Source organism: Heliconius melpomene, chromosome 16 (assembly GCF_056956725.1).
Source record: "Heliconius melpomene rosina isolate 202511_hmr_F chromosome 16, ASM5695672v1, whole genome shotgun sequence".
NCBI lineage: Eukaryota > Metazoa > Arthropoda > Insecta > Lepidoptera > Nymphalidae > Heliconius > Heliconius melpomene.
This window is the reverse complement of record NC_140404.1, coordinates 332,876-352,781: the sequence shown is the minus strand read 5'-3', so window position 1 is coordinate 352,781 and position 19,906 is coordinate 332,876. Positions and strand designations below refer to the sequence as shown.

The 19,906-nt window shown below is 34.8% G+C and overlaps 2 protein-coding genes across 2 annotated transcripts; both read right to left on the bottom strand.

Annotated features, from left to right (window-relative positions):
• Positions 1-2,455: 2,455 nt before the first annotated feature.
• On the bottom strand, positions 2,456-15,061 carry LOC146530609 (uncharacterized). Its single transcript, XM_085199631.1, has 6 exons — positions 14,965-15,061; positions 8,522-9,099; positions 8,077-8,361; positions 7,083-7,199; positions 3,077-3,190; positions 2,456-2,642 (listed from the first exon to the last, which is right to left on the bottom strand). The coding sequence occupies exons 1-6, from the start codon at positions 15,013-15,015 to the stop codon at positions 2,486-2,488; spliced, it is 1,302 nt and encodes a 433-aa protein (XP_085055757.1). The 5' UTR covers positions 15,016-15,061; the 3' UTR covers positions 2,456-2,485.
• A 742-nt stretch (positions 15,062-15,803) lies between these two features.
• Positions 15,804-18,020, bottom strand: LOC146530608 (uncharacterized). Its single transcript, XM_085199364.1, has 4 exons — positions 17,789-18,020; positions 16,902-17,051; positions 16,343-16,508; positions 15,804-16,272 (listed from the first exon to the last, which is right to left on the bottom strand). Exons 1-4 carry the CDS (start codon positions 17,864-17,866, stop codon positions 16,154-16,156), a joined length of 513 nt encoding a protein of 170 aa, XP_085055490.1. The 5' UTR covers positions 17,867-18,020; the 3' UTR covers positions 15,804-16,153.
• Positions 18,021-19,906: the final 1,886 nt, after the last annotated feature.

Genomic DNA, 19,906 nt, shown 5'->3' with positions numbered 1-19,906 from the left:
TATTAAGATACTCCGTCCCCCAATTTCCACCGATTTCTGAAGGCATCGAACAAGGAGGATTGTTTCCTGCAGTAGGAATCGAACCCACGAACTGTCACGTTCACAGCTACTCGCTTGTGGTGCTGCGCTACGACTGTCCTCTAGTGTACTTGTAATAAGTAGTTTAATACTCATTAACATTGAGTATATGTAAAAAATTAAAAGCAACGATCGCGCGATTACGAAACCAGCTTATAAAAAATCATTTATGCGTACCTGCTATAAAATATATCTTACTTTTTTATATAAATACAGCTTTCTTTATTTTTGTATATGAGTATTGAATGTATATGTTTTTTATTATATAATAATATACTTTTGTGTTGTATTTTCCTGTAATATACCTAAAAATAAGTACCATTTTTATATTATTCCCTCTAATAAAAAATAAAATAAAATAAAAAAACGGCACTGTAAATTCTCACTCTTCGGCAAATTTCAAAATTATAGGTTCGCGAGGCCTAAGCTGAGCTTTGCGTTTGTGTGAGTGGTTCTAAAAGTAGAGCCAGAAATAAAGATTTATTATTAATTAATCAAAAATGATAATTAATGAACATTTAATTTATATTGTTCACGATTTTTTTTCTTTTTGTACTGTTTGGTCACATACATTTCTTACTTTGAATAAATTAAATACAAACATAAATACTTAGCTGTTATATTAATACTTAGCAGTAGGACTTTGTACGAGTATATTAAACACTGTAAGTGTGCGGTTTATTAAAGCGAATTACTTTTCCTGTTGACGTCTTTGAAAAGTGGGTTAAATTTTTAACAAAATATGTATTTACAGTGTAGTACAGACTCGGATTGACGTAATAATTTCAAATATTTTCCATTCCTTAGATGAGAATAGAACTCGCAACCGTCGCGCTACTATCAGCCACATGCGGGCAGGGATGAGTCACGCACAATTATGAAGATAACATTTGTATGTAATTATGAAACCGGATGTAGGTTTCTAAGGCGGTAATCGGAGACAGCTGGCATACTTACGCCAGTATGACCACCTATATTTATATTATTTTGTAATTGGTAGAAAAACTTTTGAAACTACTTCTAGAGCTTTTTGTAAGAATATTAATAGGTGAGTTTTTCATTTATTGAAAAATGATTATTTTTGTTTCATGCTGTATTTCTTAAAGAGCAAGGTAGGGAAAGGGAACCTAGTGTTAAGACACTCCGTTCTTCACTTTCAGCCCAATTTTCGAAACGTAGCGTGTTGAATGGGGGAACTCAAAACCGCACTTTCTTTTGTTATTAAAGTGAGGAAATGAAAATAATTTTTCGTAGTATATGTATGCTTCACTGTATACAGCTTGAAACAAAGAAAAAGGAATTCTTGAATTGATTTTACTTTCCGTTAAGTAAAAGTCTCACATTTTTGTCCGCTATCGACAAGTGTAATCGATTTAAAGCGACGCGATTTGGAAATGGTGCTTAAATATTTGCACTTAATTCGTTATTCACGAACTGCCTTCTATTGTAACTTTTTTAAGACGCATTCCTACTAATATTTTAAACTAGTTTCATCTGCGGCTCCGCTCGCGCAGTCTATTGGAGGATAGTGTTTTGGCCGCAGGTGCAGTGAGTTACAACACTAAACTTATAGTTTTTTTCGATAAAGGAACTATCAAATGTAAAAATATTTTTTATGTTGTAACCATTAGCGCGTTCACCTAAATTAAATGTGAAACTCCATAAAGTTAATATAGAAGTAAAGCTTTGAAAGGGTTACATGTTGAGGTATCAATAATGTAATAGCTTATGAAAATATTATTAAAGTGTTACGCAGTTACGTCGAGTATCGGAATTCAACTCCGAGCTTTGTCTTCTCACCAGAGCAAAGAAATGAAAACAATTCGTAAGCCTCGAATTTGAATCGAACCCACGGCCGTCGCGATGATAGCCAGGCTTTGTGTCGTGCAACGACGGTCTTACAATTAAAATAGCCATACAATTTACGTCGCATCGATAAGAGAAAGCGTTTCCACTCGGGGAAGACTCCGATCGCTTTCCTTATTGAATTTCGTTTTGACTTAAAAGATGCCTGATACCGATTATATCAGATCTCTAAGAAATTATGAAAAAAATAAACTGCGAAACTCCAAAACAAAATCGAGCCGAGTTTCTTGCGCCTGTTCTTCTAATGCCTGGTAATTTAGTTGTGAATCAAAAACTTTTACAATAATAAAATAAATTGACTTTGAGTTTATATTTTGTTTATCATGATAGTGTTGGACAGAGCTCATGTCTGAGTACAAAGCTCTGAGGAGTGATTGTCTTCTCCTTGTTTGTCTGTTTGTCTGACTTTAAATGCGATATTTTTGGGGTGTTGAGTTCCGTAAATCTATACGCGACGCCTCCAAAATGAACGGAAAGTGGAGAATGGAGAGAGTATAATAAAACAAATAAATATATTCTTAACCGATTTATTAAACACTACCTATACAATAATACCACGTCTATCCTGTACACCGGAGTGCCGTTGCTGCACACCCCGGTACAGTAGCCAGCGGAGGACGGCGCTCAGAGCTTCTGTGTCCTCACAGTGTATCTTGTAGCAGTGCTTGGGTCGCGGCATAGGACTGTGTTCGCTATGTCTGGAAAGATTGTTGTATTAAAAGGGGTCCGTCATGGCAAAATGGAACAGTCCGATTCACATCGGGGGGAACGAATTATATATTCCATTTCTTCAAAACTTAGCGTTGAGTCACCTACCCAAACCGCAATTAATCGAAAATTACGTGATACGTGGGGAACATAGTGTCTTAACACTAGGTTCTCTCTGTCTACCCTGCTATATATGGGAAACAGCATGAAGCTAAAATTAATTATGTAATTAATCTATATATATAAAATCGAAAGGTCACTCACTCATCACGAAATCTCAGAAACTACACGTGCTACGAATCTCAAATTTTGCATAGGAGTTATTTATAGGACGTAGGTGCTCGCTAAGACGGGAATTTACAATATTCGACTTCTAAGGGGGGGTAATAATAACATAGTTCACGCGGGAGCGGGCCGCTAGTACCTTATATAATTAACATCAGAATGCAATTCGCAGAGTAAGCGACGCTTGCATCTTTCACTGATAGGCGGAAGATCTGTAACACTGTCGTATCTTCGAGAAGCGCGGTGCGGGAAACTGTAACAACACAAAAATGTACATAAACCTTCTGTTTCCGAGTGACGGGCAGTGCGTGCAGAACGGAATGTCTCAACACTAGCTACACTGTACCTACGCTGCATTATGCGGGATACAGCGTGAAGGCAATGAAATTAAAAATTTTCACCGAAGAGAGTAACTTTTAATAATGTATTACAAGACATCTATTATGAAACTGTGTACACGCAGCTTTCTACTTAATCATACCGTATGGAGCATGAATAACGTGAACGCCTGGTGCCTGGTGCCTGGTGCCTGTTCAGTGTTGACTAATAACATATTATGAATGTACACAATTATTAGTCGAGCTCCTTTTATTTCCTGTATTGCAGAATAGTTACAATTATGTACGTATACTGTATAAAGTATGGACTTACAACGTGACATTTGCAAAGTGATTTGTGCTCAACTGGCACGTTCAGAACGCCATAATCCTTTGATTATAACAGGGAAAAAACCCAAATACAAGCTTTTCAAGAAAGGCGAACGTGAACTCGACTATGGCTTACTAATAACCCCTGAAAAGTTCCACTACTCAGCTCCTGGTTCCATCATCAGATCGAAAGAAACTTAGTGTTAAGACACTTTGTTCATCATGGACCGCCCAATTATTTTAAATATTCTGTGAATGACTTAACTCAGTTTCGAGCGTCATATACCTATAGACATTTTCGGTTATATAATTCAAAATGGAAATGACATAAAGAAAAGAAATTCAAAAAATTTTAAAAATTCAAGATAATTAATAATATCCGAAAAGCAGGTAATTATGAAAACAAAAACAGTAAAGCGTGAAGAATGTAGTCGTCCTCAAAACGACCGGTCCTGTCGCAGCGGGCACTGCTCGTGAAACTCTTACATGAAGCCTATCACCATGTTTGGGGTAAACGGCTGCCTATAAAAATATTATAGAAATTCATTTTTGCAGCACTTCAAAAAAAAAATGATCGTAGTTTCATTTTTGCATCAGTTTACGATACGATTTTACAGCAATTACAGAACAAAGTAAACTTGAAGTCCCTTGTTATTGTGTTTCAGTAGAAATTTCGGGGGACTCGTTTTTGTATCTATACACTCTTTAAAAAACCTACGCATCAAATTTAGCTAGGAACTAAGCTAAGCTAACTAATATGTCGCTGTAATTGTAATTGTACGAACACAAATAACATTTTGAAAACATAGCTTTTTTTCAAATGACCGAAGCTCTCAAAGAAAATTAGCCATAAATCATAGTAAGTTCTCTATGTTCTGTCTGTTACAGAGAGGTTTTATTGATTGAGATGACAAATATTTTAATACTCTTTTTACAGAAAAACCCAGGTATGGCTCAGTGGTTAGAACACTTGGTCAGTTTTCAAGAGACATGCGTTCGAAGCCTGCTACGTGCTAAGTTTGTGAGTGCTTGGATTCATTGAGATGGAACTCGCGACCATCACATGCAGTGAGATAAACTTCCTAAGTTTTCTTTCCGTTTTCTAACATAATAGCTACACACAATTAAACATTTTCTTCTACGAGTATGATCTTAAACAATGACGAACTCACAACTATAACATTTTGAACATAATTCCATGTTCCACTACAAATGCGCTGTAAACATTTATTCTGCTTTCACGCTTGTGTAACACGCGGATGTGTGTCCTTCCGACACTTTATACGTAACTGGAAATTAGCGGCGGAATGTTGGCCGCTCTTATAGTTCAGTGCCAAGTGTACTTTAATTTACTGTTATTTTTGAATTATGTTTTTGTTTATTCTATTGGTAAATTTTTTTTCTACCTAGTTTTTGGAGTTAGTTTACTTTTTAAGTTTTAGGCTTTTTAGGTGTAATAGGCTCAGCAGAGGATATTTAGTGCTAGGACATTCCCTAAGCATCGTTACTTGACGCGACCGTTGCGTCAGAATGACCTACAACTTAGTATTTACTTTCTATACGTTTCAGAGATGTTACGCGGTGGACGGCGACGCCGCCTTGTCTGATCCGATCTATTGAACTTAAATATTTAACGAATATAAAAGTACTCGTGCTTATTGATATCTTACTATTTAACTATCGCATAATTTTCTTTAGCTGCTGTTTCAATGGTTTTTTACAGAAACTAAAATGTAATGACTAAAGTCCACATTTGTTCACGGGCATATTACATTATTATTTAATGTTCACAATTTCTTAAACAAATCGTTACTAGGAAATTTCACGGACAAGGCCGACAAAACCTAGGCATAACACTTAACTATCCGCATTTTAGACTTCTTACTATTTTTAACTAAATCGAATAAAAATAATCACTAAAGGAAATAAATTATATTTTTAATATCTAAGTCACTCGAAATGCATTCCGGAAGTAATAATCCTAAAACATCCATTCTGATTTAAAGCCACAATTATCGCGTGTAACCCGGTAATTCATGACACGCGCTATCTCCTAAACTTTTAGCAACAGTTGTAACAAAATGATGCCTTACATAACTTACAACGTCGCGTGCTCGACTTACATGTACTTACATACGTGTTAGTAATTTCTCGAACTAAAAACGGAAGTAAAAATTCAATTACATTCTATTAATACGGTTGAATGTTGCTCTACGGTGGCGTGACTCATGTTGCTGCAGTGGCAGTGGCGTGACTCGTCCCGCTCTCGTAAACAAGGCGCGACGTTGAGCGCAGAAAACGGAGAGTTACTACACTCAGTTCTCTGTTACTCTGCAATATGCGGGACAAAAGTGTGATTTGTGTGTGAAACTATCAATATGCGTACAAACTATACAGCCGAAACGTTTCTCATTAAGATGTTTCATGACCTCGTTTTTTTCAATCCCATACATTTCAAACTTTCAATTAGAATTAACAAAAAGTCAAATCACTTCGCTTCAAGCTCGCACAGAGGTGCTCGAGTCTTGCGCAACATACGGAGCTAAGAAAGTTAAATGAATTATTAATTAATTGTACTGACCCAGAATCTGTTAATATTATATTTATATCCGATTGAAAGAACATTAAATAATCGAATTAAGTGATCGATCTGTTTGACAACGGATCTTATCGTTAATATCGATTTTGTTTCTGTATCGATAGTGCGACGTCTTTGTAACAGATGTACTCGTAGGTTAAAATTTCTAATTAGAAATATTTAGTTATATATTTCAAGTGATTTAAATCGATTTGAAACTACTTTTAACACAGTTTTCGGTTTTCGTAATAATTGGAGACATTGGGTGTTAGGTGGCGGAACTCATCGCTCTTCATCGTACCAAAGCGGGGAAGTGAATATAATTAATTGCTCCGAGATTGAACTCATAATAATCTAGTTAACAATCATATGAACACTATGATTACTCCGCCCGATACAAAAGAAAGAAGGTGATACGAAAAGTGGCTTTTAATTTCTCCGCTCTGGTGGACAAGGCGCGGCGTTAAGTTACGCCTCACAACTCATAATTTATCGAAAAATGGATAGGAAGTGGGAAATCTAGTGTCTTAATTCTAGGCTCCCTCCCTGTCTACAGAACGCCAAAAGTGTAACTGCAAAGTATAAAAAATTATAAGGAAAATACTGCATTATGTTAGGTAACAACGCGTTTCTTATACTATTATTCTTTTTGTACCAAAATGACCGCACTCTCTACTCTCATTAATTACTTACAACATTGAATAATACTAGTTTTGATTTCATTTAAAATTGGGTCCAAATTACACGAGTGCCTGCTCAGCGACCGCGATGTTTTTTTACTTGTAATTAAGTAATATAAGTTATTTTAGTTTACTTTTTGGATGGCTGTCATTTTTGAAATCGCTTCAATTCTGTATGTACTGTATGTACTGTATGTATGAGAGGCTTAATTGTAATATCACAAAATTAAAAAAACTTACTGCGGGTTATTGTCAGTAGTTTCCATAGTAATGACATTAGGTGTCAGCGCGGACACGATGATGCCGACTGGGATTAAGGCTGTGACGAGATTTAGAAGATTTTTCCAAGGATTTGCTCTGAAAGTATAGAAAGAAATAGTTATTAAAAACGGTAGCGGTTTGATATGGAGAAATGGAGAATTTATAAATAGTTTTGATTTTTCGTGTCTGCTTATGTTATTTCCGTGGTCCCCACCATTGAACTTATAATAACGTTGACTAACAGTCGACAAAGTGATCGGCGCATAGGTTCGTGTTACGAATTAGAATAAAAAGTAAATATATTAAATAAAAAAATACATAGTTCGCCAATTTTAAGACTTTGAAGACTTTGTGCTCAAATACAATCATCCTCTCAATTGAGTTATGATATCGATCTCTTTACTACATACATATCCACAATTCTGATCAACGGAGAGAATACAATAAATAATAATAAATCACTACATTTCAATACTTTTCTAATTTTGCTATATTAAGCTAGCCGTCATCCACAATTTTGTTTGCGTGGACTTTAAAATGTAAAATGAAAAAAATTGTTACTTCCGTTCCCACAGGAATTTCAAGAAATCATAGTTGAGTGCTACCGACACTACATGCCAGTAGTTTCCGCAGTGCGTGCACATTAACTATCTAGATTAAACATATATATGTTATCGTATAGCCAACTATTACAAAGCGCTTAGTTACGACACGATGGCTCATTTCGCTCGAACAGTGAAAGGACATTTGCTGATCGCCCGTAATTATTAAGTGTTTGACGCGCGGTCGCTAGCTTTCCATACTTGTTAGTAGAAAAGAATAATTCATTTTGAGTTATTCTTAAATTATTAGAAAGAAATCATCGAATGATTGTTGATTGATTGACTGTTTTGCTTAGAAGACGGTTTATTTTATTTCAGATGTATGCGTGTATTCATATCCTTATAAATAGTATCCATATATATATTATTACCTTTTCTTTTTCACTGCTACTTCCTTTTCATCTTTAAATTCTAGTCCGAAATTTTCATCATCACCGTCCGCGCTTGGTTTTTCTCTAAAAGCATCTGGTGAATTGTAAAGCCCACCCGCAGGAATTTTTACAGGAGCCTCCACGGTTGGTCTGGGTTCGAGTCCAGTTTCATAATGCCAATTATAACCAGGAATATTTCCCTCAAATTTATATGGATGATGCAGATTTATTGGAAAGAAGTCGATTGGTTTCTTGTATTCTAATTGAACGAAGTCTTTTGGAGAGCTGTAGAAAAAAAATCCAATTTAATAGTCTAAATAGTCTCTCTAACTCTCTAGTAGAGCTACTTTATTTTAATTTATCTAGAAGAGATACAAACAATATAGTTTCCATTGATTAAAAATAATATAAAAATATTCTTAATAAAAGTAATTTTCTTCTTCACCTGATGAATCCTGATCCTGATATTGGCTTGTCCTGAGGAAAGAACATTTCTTCAGTTGAAAGAGGTGGTAAAACGAAGGCATTTTCGTCATAATACTTTCCTAGTTGAGGGCTTGGTTTAAATACTTTTGCGTCATTTTGATTTTTAAATTGAATATGACCATTTTTATCAATTTCATTTTCATCTAATTTTGAATTATTATAAGTTGTATTTATATTCCAAGTAGTTTTATTTACAACAGTGTTTTTAGGTTCAATGTCAATGTTTAATTCTGTAGTTTTAGTTTTGAAACTACCTTTCATATCAGTATTTGTATCTTTTTTCAATAAAGACAATTGTTTGGCAAGTGGACTATAGTCATTTTGTTTTGAATCGAACTTGTAACTTTTTTTTTCTTCTGAAGCATTATCATTTTCTTTAACTTTTTGCTCCGAAAAGATGTTATCTTTTTCTTTGATGTGAGTGAAATTTATCACTGGATATAATGTTGTTACGTTATAATGTTCAAAATGTTCTACATCCTTTAATGTCTCTCGGCTAATTACTGCATGTACAAGCAGAGCGATGTATATTATTATCTGTAAATACAAATTAAATATAAATATTTCATTCATTTCTTATTAACATTTTTTAAATTAAACACTTGTTTTAAATTTAATAAACACATAAGATTTTTTGCAATTTCACGCCGTATGCCATCGACCGCAGGATAGGCAGAGGCAACTTGTTACATGAGTGAGGAAATATGGAGTAGTATGAAAAAAGTTGGGCGGAATGATAAAACCTGAGGGGAATGGAGTGTCTTAATACTAGGTTCCCCCACCTTACTATTGGGAAGCGTGAAGCTGTATGCGTAAGTCATTAATGGTTGTTTTAATAACAATTAATTAATGCTTAATAAACCAGTTACGTAGTATCGAATACGGAGAAAAGAGTGACACATCACTTATATTCACATTTAATTACACAACTAACTAGATTCATTGTAATTCACTATTTTTATTTTACTTCTAGCATCAATATGAGACCGCTCAAGATTATATTTATTCATACATTGTATTTATCATTTGATAAATAACGAAGAAAGTTATTTATAAGGCGTATAATTTACAAGCATGACTCAAGAAATTGTATACAGCCTAATAGGCTGTACATATCCAATATATTTCCTAGAGAAAGTGGTGAAAAGGTTACAGATCAAAGGCTCTGGAGATCTGGCCTCAGCCACGGCATATTTGTACGTACGGTATCAACCGGGAAAGACGAGAGACTAATAATGAACGGTTTCTATTGAAGAACGTCAGAAGCTATAAGTTTTTTTAGAAAAAAGTAATCATTTATTGTGGTATAATTAAACAGCTACAAAAATTATAATAAAATATTATTAATTTGAAAATTTATTGTATAAAAAAATATAGGGTAATTATGTGAAGCTTCACGCATTGGTCGATTTTCGAGATATTCCATATTTAGTGGCGAAACTTAACGCCGCGCTTAGTGGATACCGTTCTCCACTCGTGTGTTACCACTAGTTTTCCTCTGCAGCTATTGCTATATGCGAGAAAAAGCGTGAAAGTGTAAGTATAAGTGATAAAACGTTGTTTTAACACTATTTCATAAGTACCTACTAAATAAGCCTATCACGTAATATCTATAAAATAATCAATGGACAAGTGAAAATAAAATGATTTTGGTGACGTCTTGGAATGTAAGACTCGCGTTGCATTCCTCATTCACACCGTATAGTCCGGCCAACGAGTTGTGGCTGTCGTGAAGTTAGGTTTTCTAAGCTTTTGCACATAGTTCATTCGGCAAGATAATCATCAAAAGTAAAAAAAAACTTGAAATCGAATAAAATAAGTAGAGCTTACTTCAGGGCGGCCACAACTCGTCGATTGTACTGTACCTACCGACAGATGTAGAGAAAGATTATCTAATATATTATGTGCTAAATGACGCGCTTTTGAGGTCGTTTGCTGGTGACACGTGGAGGCACGTTATATACGAATAAAGCTTTAAGCTCAGTTTCTTTTAGGTCGAAGAAATATAAGGTTGAGAGAACCTTGTGTTTAGACACTGTTCCCCACGCACCGCTTAATTTGCAAAACATTGCGTGTTGAGTGGCGGAACTAAACGCCACACATACATCGTTGAATGAACGAAATGGAAATAATTAATTCCAGAAATTGGAAATCCAACCCACAGCCAGATACTATACGACGTGACATGACGACCTACTTTTTTAACTACAAAAAGTAATAAAAAATAAAGTATTAAATTAAATAAAGAAACATAAAGACTATATCTATAGATATTAAGAACAAGTGCGCGGTCAGTGACTTACTGGTTGGGTGAAAGTGAGTTATGCAATGCTGCCACGGCGACGACGACGCGGACGACGCGCCTCGCTCGTGTTTATCATTCACAGTTCACGCTATTTGGGTCAATAGGATATGAATTTTAAGAATTTACTCTTTTATGACGCTGCAACGGTTGTGGGTTCGATTCCAACTCGGGGAAACGAATTATTGTCTCTTGTAACAAATCAACAATAAGCGTTGAGTTCTTTTTAGTAGTTATATAGTAGTAGTTGAGTTGACTCAATATACAATATTTTGATTGGGTGGGTAACGGAGTGTTTTAACACTAGGTTTTCTGCTTACCTGGTTATGGTGGAAAGCGTGAAGCTGTTTACTCGTTTAAAAAATTAGTATACGGTATGCGCGCTATATGCGGAAATTAATTAAATTAATTAATTAAAATTAGTGCTCGGCTATTTAGTATTAGATTGTATTTGTATTTTTTTAGTTTAATTATCTTAATTACTGAGTGACTGGCGCAGACGAAACGGAAACTTAGGAAGTTGAAATTGGTAGGTTCAGAAAGTAGAGAAGCACAAAGAGAGGAATCATCTCAAAAAAAATTACAGGAGATTTTTTTATATTAATGTTAAAAAAACAACATAGGCGTCAGTTTGAAGTTAAGTTGAAATGTAACAAAGAACAAATAATAACTCCTGCAATATAAAGGATGAGGTGTCACGTTCCAGGAAGTGCAGCCCAGATCAGTGCCAGGGACTACACAAGAGTAGGCTCCTTTGAAGTACATAGGGCTCGCTTCCACTGTCATAGCTGTCAGTAAGTATGTAAAAAGTAAGTTGTGATGTTATAATTAGATTATCTGGAGTCTATAATAATAAATCATAATAATAATCTTCACACGTTACAATTTCTCACGCGTCGCTTCCCGAACCTGATTTTACATAACCAAGTCAAATTAATTGCCGATTTAGTTGTTAACTGACATTTTAATTAATCGAAATTGTATTATTTCCTATAGTTTTAGTTACTTTACTAGTTGAAGGCCGGAACTTCATTGGAATGGACTACAAAATATAAGGTCTCATTTTCCGTGAATCCAATATATGTGTTCCTCTTTTAGTAATTACCTTTATTCCCCAAGGAACCTACATCGTAAACTATACTGTTCTCCGCCGAGTTCTTTCGTCTCTGCGTCGTATGACGGAAGAGTTTCATACATTATACAATTAATGAAAAATGTACAATACATTTTTCTTCCTAAAGTGATTTTTCTTTTCCTGCTACATAAGTGAAGCAAGAGTGAGTGGTAAGACAGGTACTCCTCTTACCTCTCTGGGTCCTTTAATCTATCAATGACACTGGAGGAAGGTGAAGTGGTCCATTACCACTTAGGGGGGATAGATATTTTAATACGTTCGTTTTGGCATAAAGACAAAACGCGTAGTTGAGCTCCGCCGCAAGCCTCGGTGATGAGCTGGGAAATGAGTGTTTTAGTGTTCGATTTTCTGTTACAATAAATAATAACACGTTCCTTTAATAACCCTAAAAGAAAGTGCAAATTACATAAAAAGAAAGACGTAACTGTATACTAGTACATACAGCTATTGTGAGCAAACACTGTTTCGTTCAATATTTGCTTAGGAGTGCTAAAATTAAATAAAACTATTTGACGTTTTAAACTCAAACAATGAAAATATAAGATTGAAGTTTCTCATATAATACATTTAGTCTAAAACTTTCAACCACCTTTATCGATTCGAGTATATGGTAGAACTTCAAATGATAGACAGAGAGAATTTCCATTCTTTGCCCTTTTACGAGATATTATCTGTATCGTGTCTGTGATTATAATAACCTATAAAACCCAACCGGGAACCTAATCGGGAAGATAAGAATAATTTAAAAATAATGTGATTTTTTACATTAGTGATTGAACCATATTCGTTCTTACCCAGTACCTTTTACTCAGGAATATTAGCAATTTATTGCATTTATTAAAACACGCAAAATGACAAATAAAAAAATGATTTGACGAAAAATATAAGAAGAGTCTATTTTTGCCGTTCGCCCAACAACAGATAAATAATTAGTTAGAAATTTATAGTATTCATTAAAAATGTTGCAATATGACGTGACATTAGCAAAGCTAATTTCGCTGGCATCGCGACGGTCCGATGTAAGAATTAAAATTAAAGTGAAATCTAATTAATTCGAGAAGTTTGCACAATATTTTAATGAGATTTTATTTTTTATTTTATTACATAAATTTTGGCCTTTGACATATTTTATTCAAATAAAACTGATTTTTAGTATTGATTATTGCCTGGCAGAGGAACCCTATGGCAGTCAGTAGTGTTAGTCCTAAAGGAAGCTGCAACCACCGCTGTTGTTTGGATCAATTATCGATTAAGTATCTAACACAGTGTATTCTAGATTTGCCACTTCCAAAATTTAAAATATCAGTAAAAAAAATTCTGACAAGTAAAGCTTATTACACTGTTCAAGAATACTTAGAGGACAAACATGTATGGAATTAATGTCTATTGAATGTAATGCAGGATAGCTGCCAGCTTATGTAATAATGAAATTGTACTATTGACTTTGAAAAGAGCAACTGTTGAGTTTCTTGCCGGCTCTTCTCAGCAGAACTGCCTCCCGAACCGGCGGTAGCTTTTTGTTCATATGTTCCTTCGACGATTCAAAAGTGCTTATAATAATTGCCTATTTGAATAAAGAATATTTTGAATTTGAATTTGATAATAAGGTTAATTGTTTTGATCTAGTACTGAAACTTTGGTAAGAGTTACTTAAGCTACTTAGGATGCGTCACACAAAACTCTTAGTTACTTCCAGTCCCAAGTAAAAGCTGATAAAACACGAAGCTATGGCATGACATCGTAACTAAGAGATGACTAAAGCTATCTATCTATAAGATTTCATAACGCGGCCGCGGACAGGTGGAGAAAGCGAGGAGTGTTTAGCTGTCATTCTATTGTTGCGTAACACGTCGCTGGTGACTCTTGTGAGACGCGCGCGTACTGGTATTATGTATGTAAGAGCAGCTTCACGCTCTTTCCCGTATAGGAGATATCTTTATATCAATGTGTCCAAACACTCCGTTCTCCACATTTATAATCAGATTATGCTCCACTGAGACTCGATGGTATCCGAGGAGTTTGCACTGACTATGCACTTATTAAGCTTTGTATATCTGTGTATATCCCAAGTTTCTATATCCATGCGTTACAACCTTAAAAATGTTATAAAATAGTGTTCTTGCCAAAAGATAATATTAAGTAATTATCTTTGGGAAGCGGAAATTTGTTATAATCTCCTTACAGAGATGCTAACTACAAAAATAAGTTGTAACAAGCGTATAAGAGTTTCGAGATGAGAACGTACGGCTTAGTTAGTCAAAGCGCTTGGACGGTTATCAAAGAGGTGCGGGTGCAAATCCCGCTACGTACAATTTTTAATACGTTTTTTAAGTAAGCAAATACATACAAATAATTACATTAAGTGTAAAAATTCCCTCGACTGGGAATAGAACTCACAACCTTTATGTTTACAGACACGCCGTGCCAATGCGCCACGACGAGCGGTCATTTAGTTGTACTTACCTGATATTTGTCTATTTTTCAGATTATAGCAATAAATTTTTATATGAATAAATTAAATAGTTCGCTAAATTGAAGGTCTGTTGTAAAAAGTAATGTAACGACATTAGGTTTAAAATGTTATTGTTTGTTTCTTAATAGATTTATTTCATCACGACTGTACCGAACAGATAACAAAAATAGGATAGCAAGTATGTATGTTTCATATATTACAAAAGTATTTGAATAAGCATTTTAGCCCTCACAGCACGGCAATTAAAATTTATCGACATAGAGAACACAGTAATATTAAGATACTTTTAGTTTTTAGTAATTTTAGTTCAATCATCAAGATATTGCGTGTGGAGTGGCGGAAGTCAGCGATTCGTAACTTTTCCAGAGAGAAGAAATGAAAGTTATTAATTTCCCCGAGTGGGAATCGAACCAACAACCGTCACACAGTTACACGTGGTGCCGCTGCGCGACGATAGCATCTATAAAATATGTAATATATAAAAACTCTTACCATGATGTGATGCTCGCAGCAGACACCATAATGACTGCCAACTGTCACCATGGCGTTACATTTATAATATTTAAGCGTTTGTGCTCATCGAGACGCGCATTGTCTTTAAGGAAAGTTTAGTGATGTCTAATTTAATATCGATGTTGTAATCAAAATCTAAATATAATTTATTTAATTAGGCCTTTGCACAAGCACTGAATCGTCAAGTTAGATAGATGTCAGTTGCGTCAGTACAGGAAGCTACCATCATCTTGGAAGGCCGTTCTACTGAGAAGAGATGGCAAAAAAATTCAACAGTCGCCTTTTCCTTAGGTAAGTAAGTATTACCTATACCTGTCCGGGATATGATGGACTCCCTTGAATCCCGTAGCCCCGGCCTGGCGGTTATGAGTTCGATTTCTAGTCGGGGAGATGAATTATTTTAATTCAAATCGATGTCTAAAATTGTAAGGAACGAAGTGTCTTTACACTATCTTCCCTATTATGACAGAATGAAACAATACATCGATATAATACACCTGTTCTAGCTCTACAAAAGAACAGTTTTCATCAAACACGAGCGAGCAGTGTGAGTGCGCGTAATTATCCCTCGTGGTGTTCAAGTACAATTGTTCATATAATAACCGTTAAATTTTCTCGGGCAACTTCCTCTAGGAAATGCGAAAATCAAATCGGAATGTTTTTACAGTAGGTTACCTCTGCCTACTACTACTGCCTTTATGTGCGGGATACAGCAAGGAGCTAAAAAAATATGATAAAATATACCTAACCTTACCACTTACATTAAATAAATTTATTTGATAAATGTGCCATCAGGAGCCAAAGAAAAACTTTTAATATTAAAATAAATATCTTTATTTATACCTTAAATAATAAACATATCGCTAATAATACTTGGAATGTTATGAAAGATTATATAATGTTGCCAGAGCGGGAAAATTAAAATAATTTATTCCCCGAATAGCCATCGAATTTACAACCATCGTATGTCAAATGTAAAGTGAGACACTGTCCGACTGCGCCACGGTGGCCACGTATAACGATATCTATAGCAATTTAAGAAATCCTTTCTAGTCCAGCTATTAGGATTGTCATCTATTTCATTTATGCTTGAAATTTATTGCTTGTTCTCAAAGTAACAATTTGTTTTTTCTCAGATCTTGACGTAAAAACAAAATATACTTCACGATTATACTTTATGTACCACGAAATCTCTCCGTATCAGACCTTGTGCAGAGTCACTGACGTCGTAGTAGAGCATTTCCTCTCTCCGGCTGCTTATTACTGATGCGAAGTAGAATTTCACCACTGGAAATAAAAGTTGTTTAGAGCTTTGATCTGCCCTACTGGCTCACATTAAAAAAAAACATATGCTAACCTGCGACAGTACCATAAGCAGTGGCGGTGGTACTGATTTCACTGGTCTCATCATCTCCTGTGTACTGCAAGATGATGAGGACGGTGCCAAGCACAGAGAGTCCTAGGAGACATATACAAATAACCCAATTCGTGACCAGCCAAGGTAAAATTAGACGTGGTTTTTTCTGAAATAAAGAGAGAAGAATAAAATTTTTATAATGTTGTAGCAAACATATAATTATATTACAAAGGTTTCATTATTGAATGACAGAATATAACGCACTTGCTTAAGTTAACTTAACGCACTTGGCTTAGAACATGGAAGTAGGTAGGAGTGTAGGGAAGCACACTGAGAGGACACTGTTCCGCCATCCAACACCCAATGTCTCAAAATTTTGGTTGTGTGTGGGAAACGTAGTGTCTATTAAACTAAAAAACAGAAACGGAAATAATTATTGGTAACACTCTCCGGAGCTAGCAATATTTTTTATTCGTTTTCTTTTTCAAAATTATGCCCAGGAAAATCAAACCCGCAACCGTATACTATTATTAGAAATTATAATAAAATATTTTTTTACCCCAAAGACTCCATAAATGAGTAGACATTCAATAAGGATCTGGATCATTGTGATATTAGCGACTATGGCGTACACTATCTTCCTGGACTCGTTCAAGTACGGCATCAGTGCGGCCGTGCCGTATAACATCCCTATTACTACTGAAAATATCTGTAAGCAATAAAAACTATTTTACAATTTGTTAAATGTAGATGTACCTATCTAAATTTTCAAGATAGATTAAAAAATAACTGTCTTTTGAGGAAGTGTATCGTCAAATGTTTTTAGGGTTGAGGCCTTGTCCACTATAGGAATCAGATCGCGCGTGCTTCTAGCCAAAAACGTGGAAGACAGACACACATACACATTATCAGTTCCAAGTCAGGTCGAACAAGAAATATCTATGTATTTCTCATAAGATCGTGCTTTGCCTCGTTACAGTCATGTTTACAGTCTCACACTTGAGCATCTGCGCCACGACTAGCCTCTTCATAGACTTGGAGAAATAAAAGTTTCAATCTATGTATTTACAAATTAATATTAATTTTATTCAGGTTATTCTATAAAGACGAAGATATTTGTTAAAGTGGATTATAGAGTGGAGTGCCTTATAGTGGAAATTGATGATTTCGTAATGTGATGAAATATTAAACCCTAGTTTTATGTTTTCTTATATTGTAGTCTATCTTTACTCCTAGAAATGATATTTATTATTTTTTTTTCCTCACTCTGGTAGAGGAAGGACGTTGAGTTCCCCCACTCAGCACTCAATGTCTCAAAGATTCGGTGGAGAGTGGAGAAAGGAGTGTCTTGCCACTAGAGTAGCTTGCCTGCTTACCCGTATAGCAAGACGGGAAAAAGCGTGAAACTGTATGAACTTTGAGTACAAAACACTGTGAAACACTTACCAAGCTCAAGATGGATATGACTTTGGAACCAACATCCAAACTGACACAGAAACAGCAACTCGACAATTGTAGACACATTTCAAATTGATTATTATTAATAATTAAAAATATAATTTATTCAAATAAATTTATACTATTTTATTCAAGAAATTAATTTTATTTAATAAATATTTATTTATAAGTTATTGTCATAAGAGATTACCGTGTTTAAAGAGATTACGACTGTTTTTCTTTATTGTTATAAGACAAATAGTAACTAATTATGTTTAAGGAATGTTGTTATCAGATAAGGCGTGTTATCAGAGAATAAAGGGACTTTACATTTAATGTTTTAATCGGAACATAGCTTTAGGGAAACGTTTATTATCTTCTTATAATCAATACAAGGCATGACGTCTCGTTGTAAGCACGACAGTTGCGGATTCGAATCCCGCTTAGGGAAACTATTTTTTTTTTTCGCTCTTCTGAAAAAGTCATAAAGTGGCGATACTGTCGAAAATTGGGCGGAAAGTAGAAAACAGATTGTCCTTATACTAGCTACTAGATAAAGACTACTACTATATACTAGATACTCTGCCTATCCTGCTATGCAGCGGCATAGAGAACCTTTTTTTAAGACACTGTGTTCCCCACTTTCCGCCTGAATGAATTGGCAAGACCGCTGCGGAAATATAAATATTTCATTCCCCCGATTAGGGATTGTACCCACTATCACAGCGTTTACTTTCAGATGCTGGTACGCTGCCACTGAGCCACGGCACTCAATATTTTATTATTAAATATCAAGTTCTAAATCAGGACAATTGAGTGTATGATGTCATATGTACGAAGAAATATTACATGTAAGTCTTATTGCACGAACAAAATTCCGAATCGATAACATTATAATTGCAATTACTAAAGCGATTTGTCATCTCTTTATAATAATGATGGACTAGAGTTTAATGGATATAATCAAAATATTATCTAATTAGTTGGTAGATTAAATAATAACACACCTATCTACGGTTTTAAAGTATACTCGAGCACACGCCTCTTTCGCACAAATAAATTGTAAGCGACGACGTAGCGTGATGATGACGTAAACCTAAAAATGTAACCTAAATATCTACGATTTCATTATTTTTTACTTACCTTCCGCATTTATGGAATGGAAAGCAGAGAGAACCCGGTGTTAACACACCCCGTTTTTCTAAGTGCCAAATCATATTCCTAGACAGTTTTGTTCAGAGCTACACGAAGCACTTGCACTTCTCATTGACCTACATAATATTGAAATTGGTACGGAATCATCAGTGTGAGATTCACACTTGACTGGTCTTATTTTATTGTTTAAATCGTTTTCATAATTTAAAATAGATAATAATTAAAAAAATGCAATTGATAATTATTGTAATAATACAATCTAAGAATATTTAAAATGTAATTATTTTGTTAATATTATTTATAAATGTATGTATCAGAGCAGTAATGGAATGGTTGTTCAATAATTTTAAACTTGATAATTCTATGTACTTTTCTAGACGAGTTCTATGTTAGCAATTGTATCGTCCTTATTTAATTTCTGAGCAAACTTGCTAGATTGTGTTTAAAGTTTAATTTACAACAGGTGTACCTACTTCGACTAGTTTTGAATTTTTATTAAAAATAACTAAATATATATTTATTATTATTTTTTTAAATTTTAAAATTATGTTTGTACCTTAGTATTTCTTCCACGTAACTCTAAATGATTCCAAAACTATCTCTTATATCTGATTGATGAAGTTTTTCTCGGGAAAGGCTTTTTGTTGAGAACTGACATAAAAACAGCATTACATATTTTCCCGTAAAGCAGGATAAGCAGAGGATAAAAGCGGAGATTGCGAGTTAAGAGGCAGAATTTAACATCGCGCTTTCATCGGGCACTACAACGAGGAAATGAATATAATTCATTCTCTTGAGTGAAAATCGAACCCACAACCGTAGTTAGACGCTGCCTTTGATAAACAATTAAGACGTTCCTTGCCTCCATGTCTCTCGATGTCATACAAACAGGAGAAAGCGGAAAATATATCACTAAATTCCCTCCACCCAAATTACGCAAGGATAAGAAATAACTTCAATATGTTTTCTAAA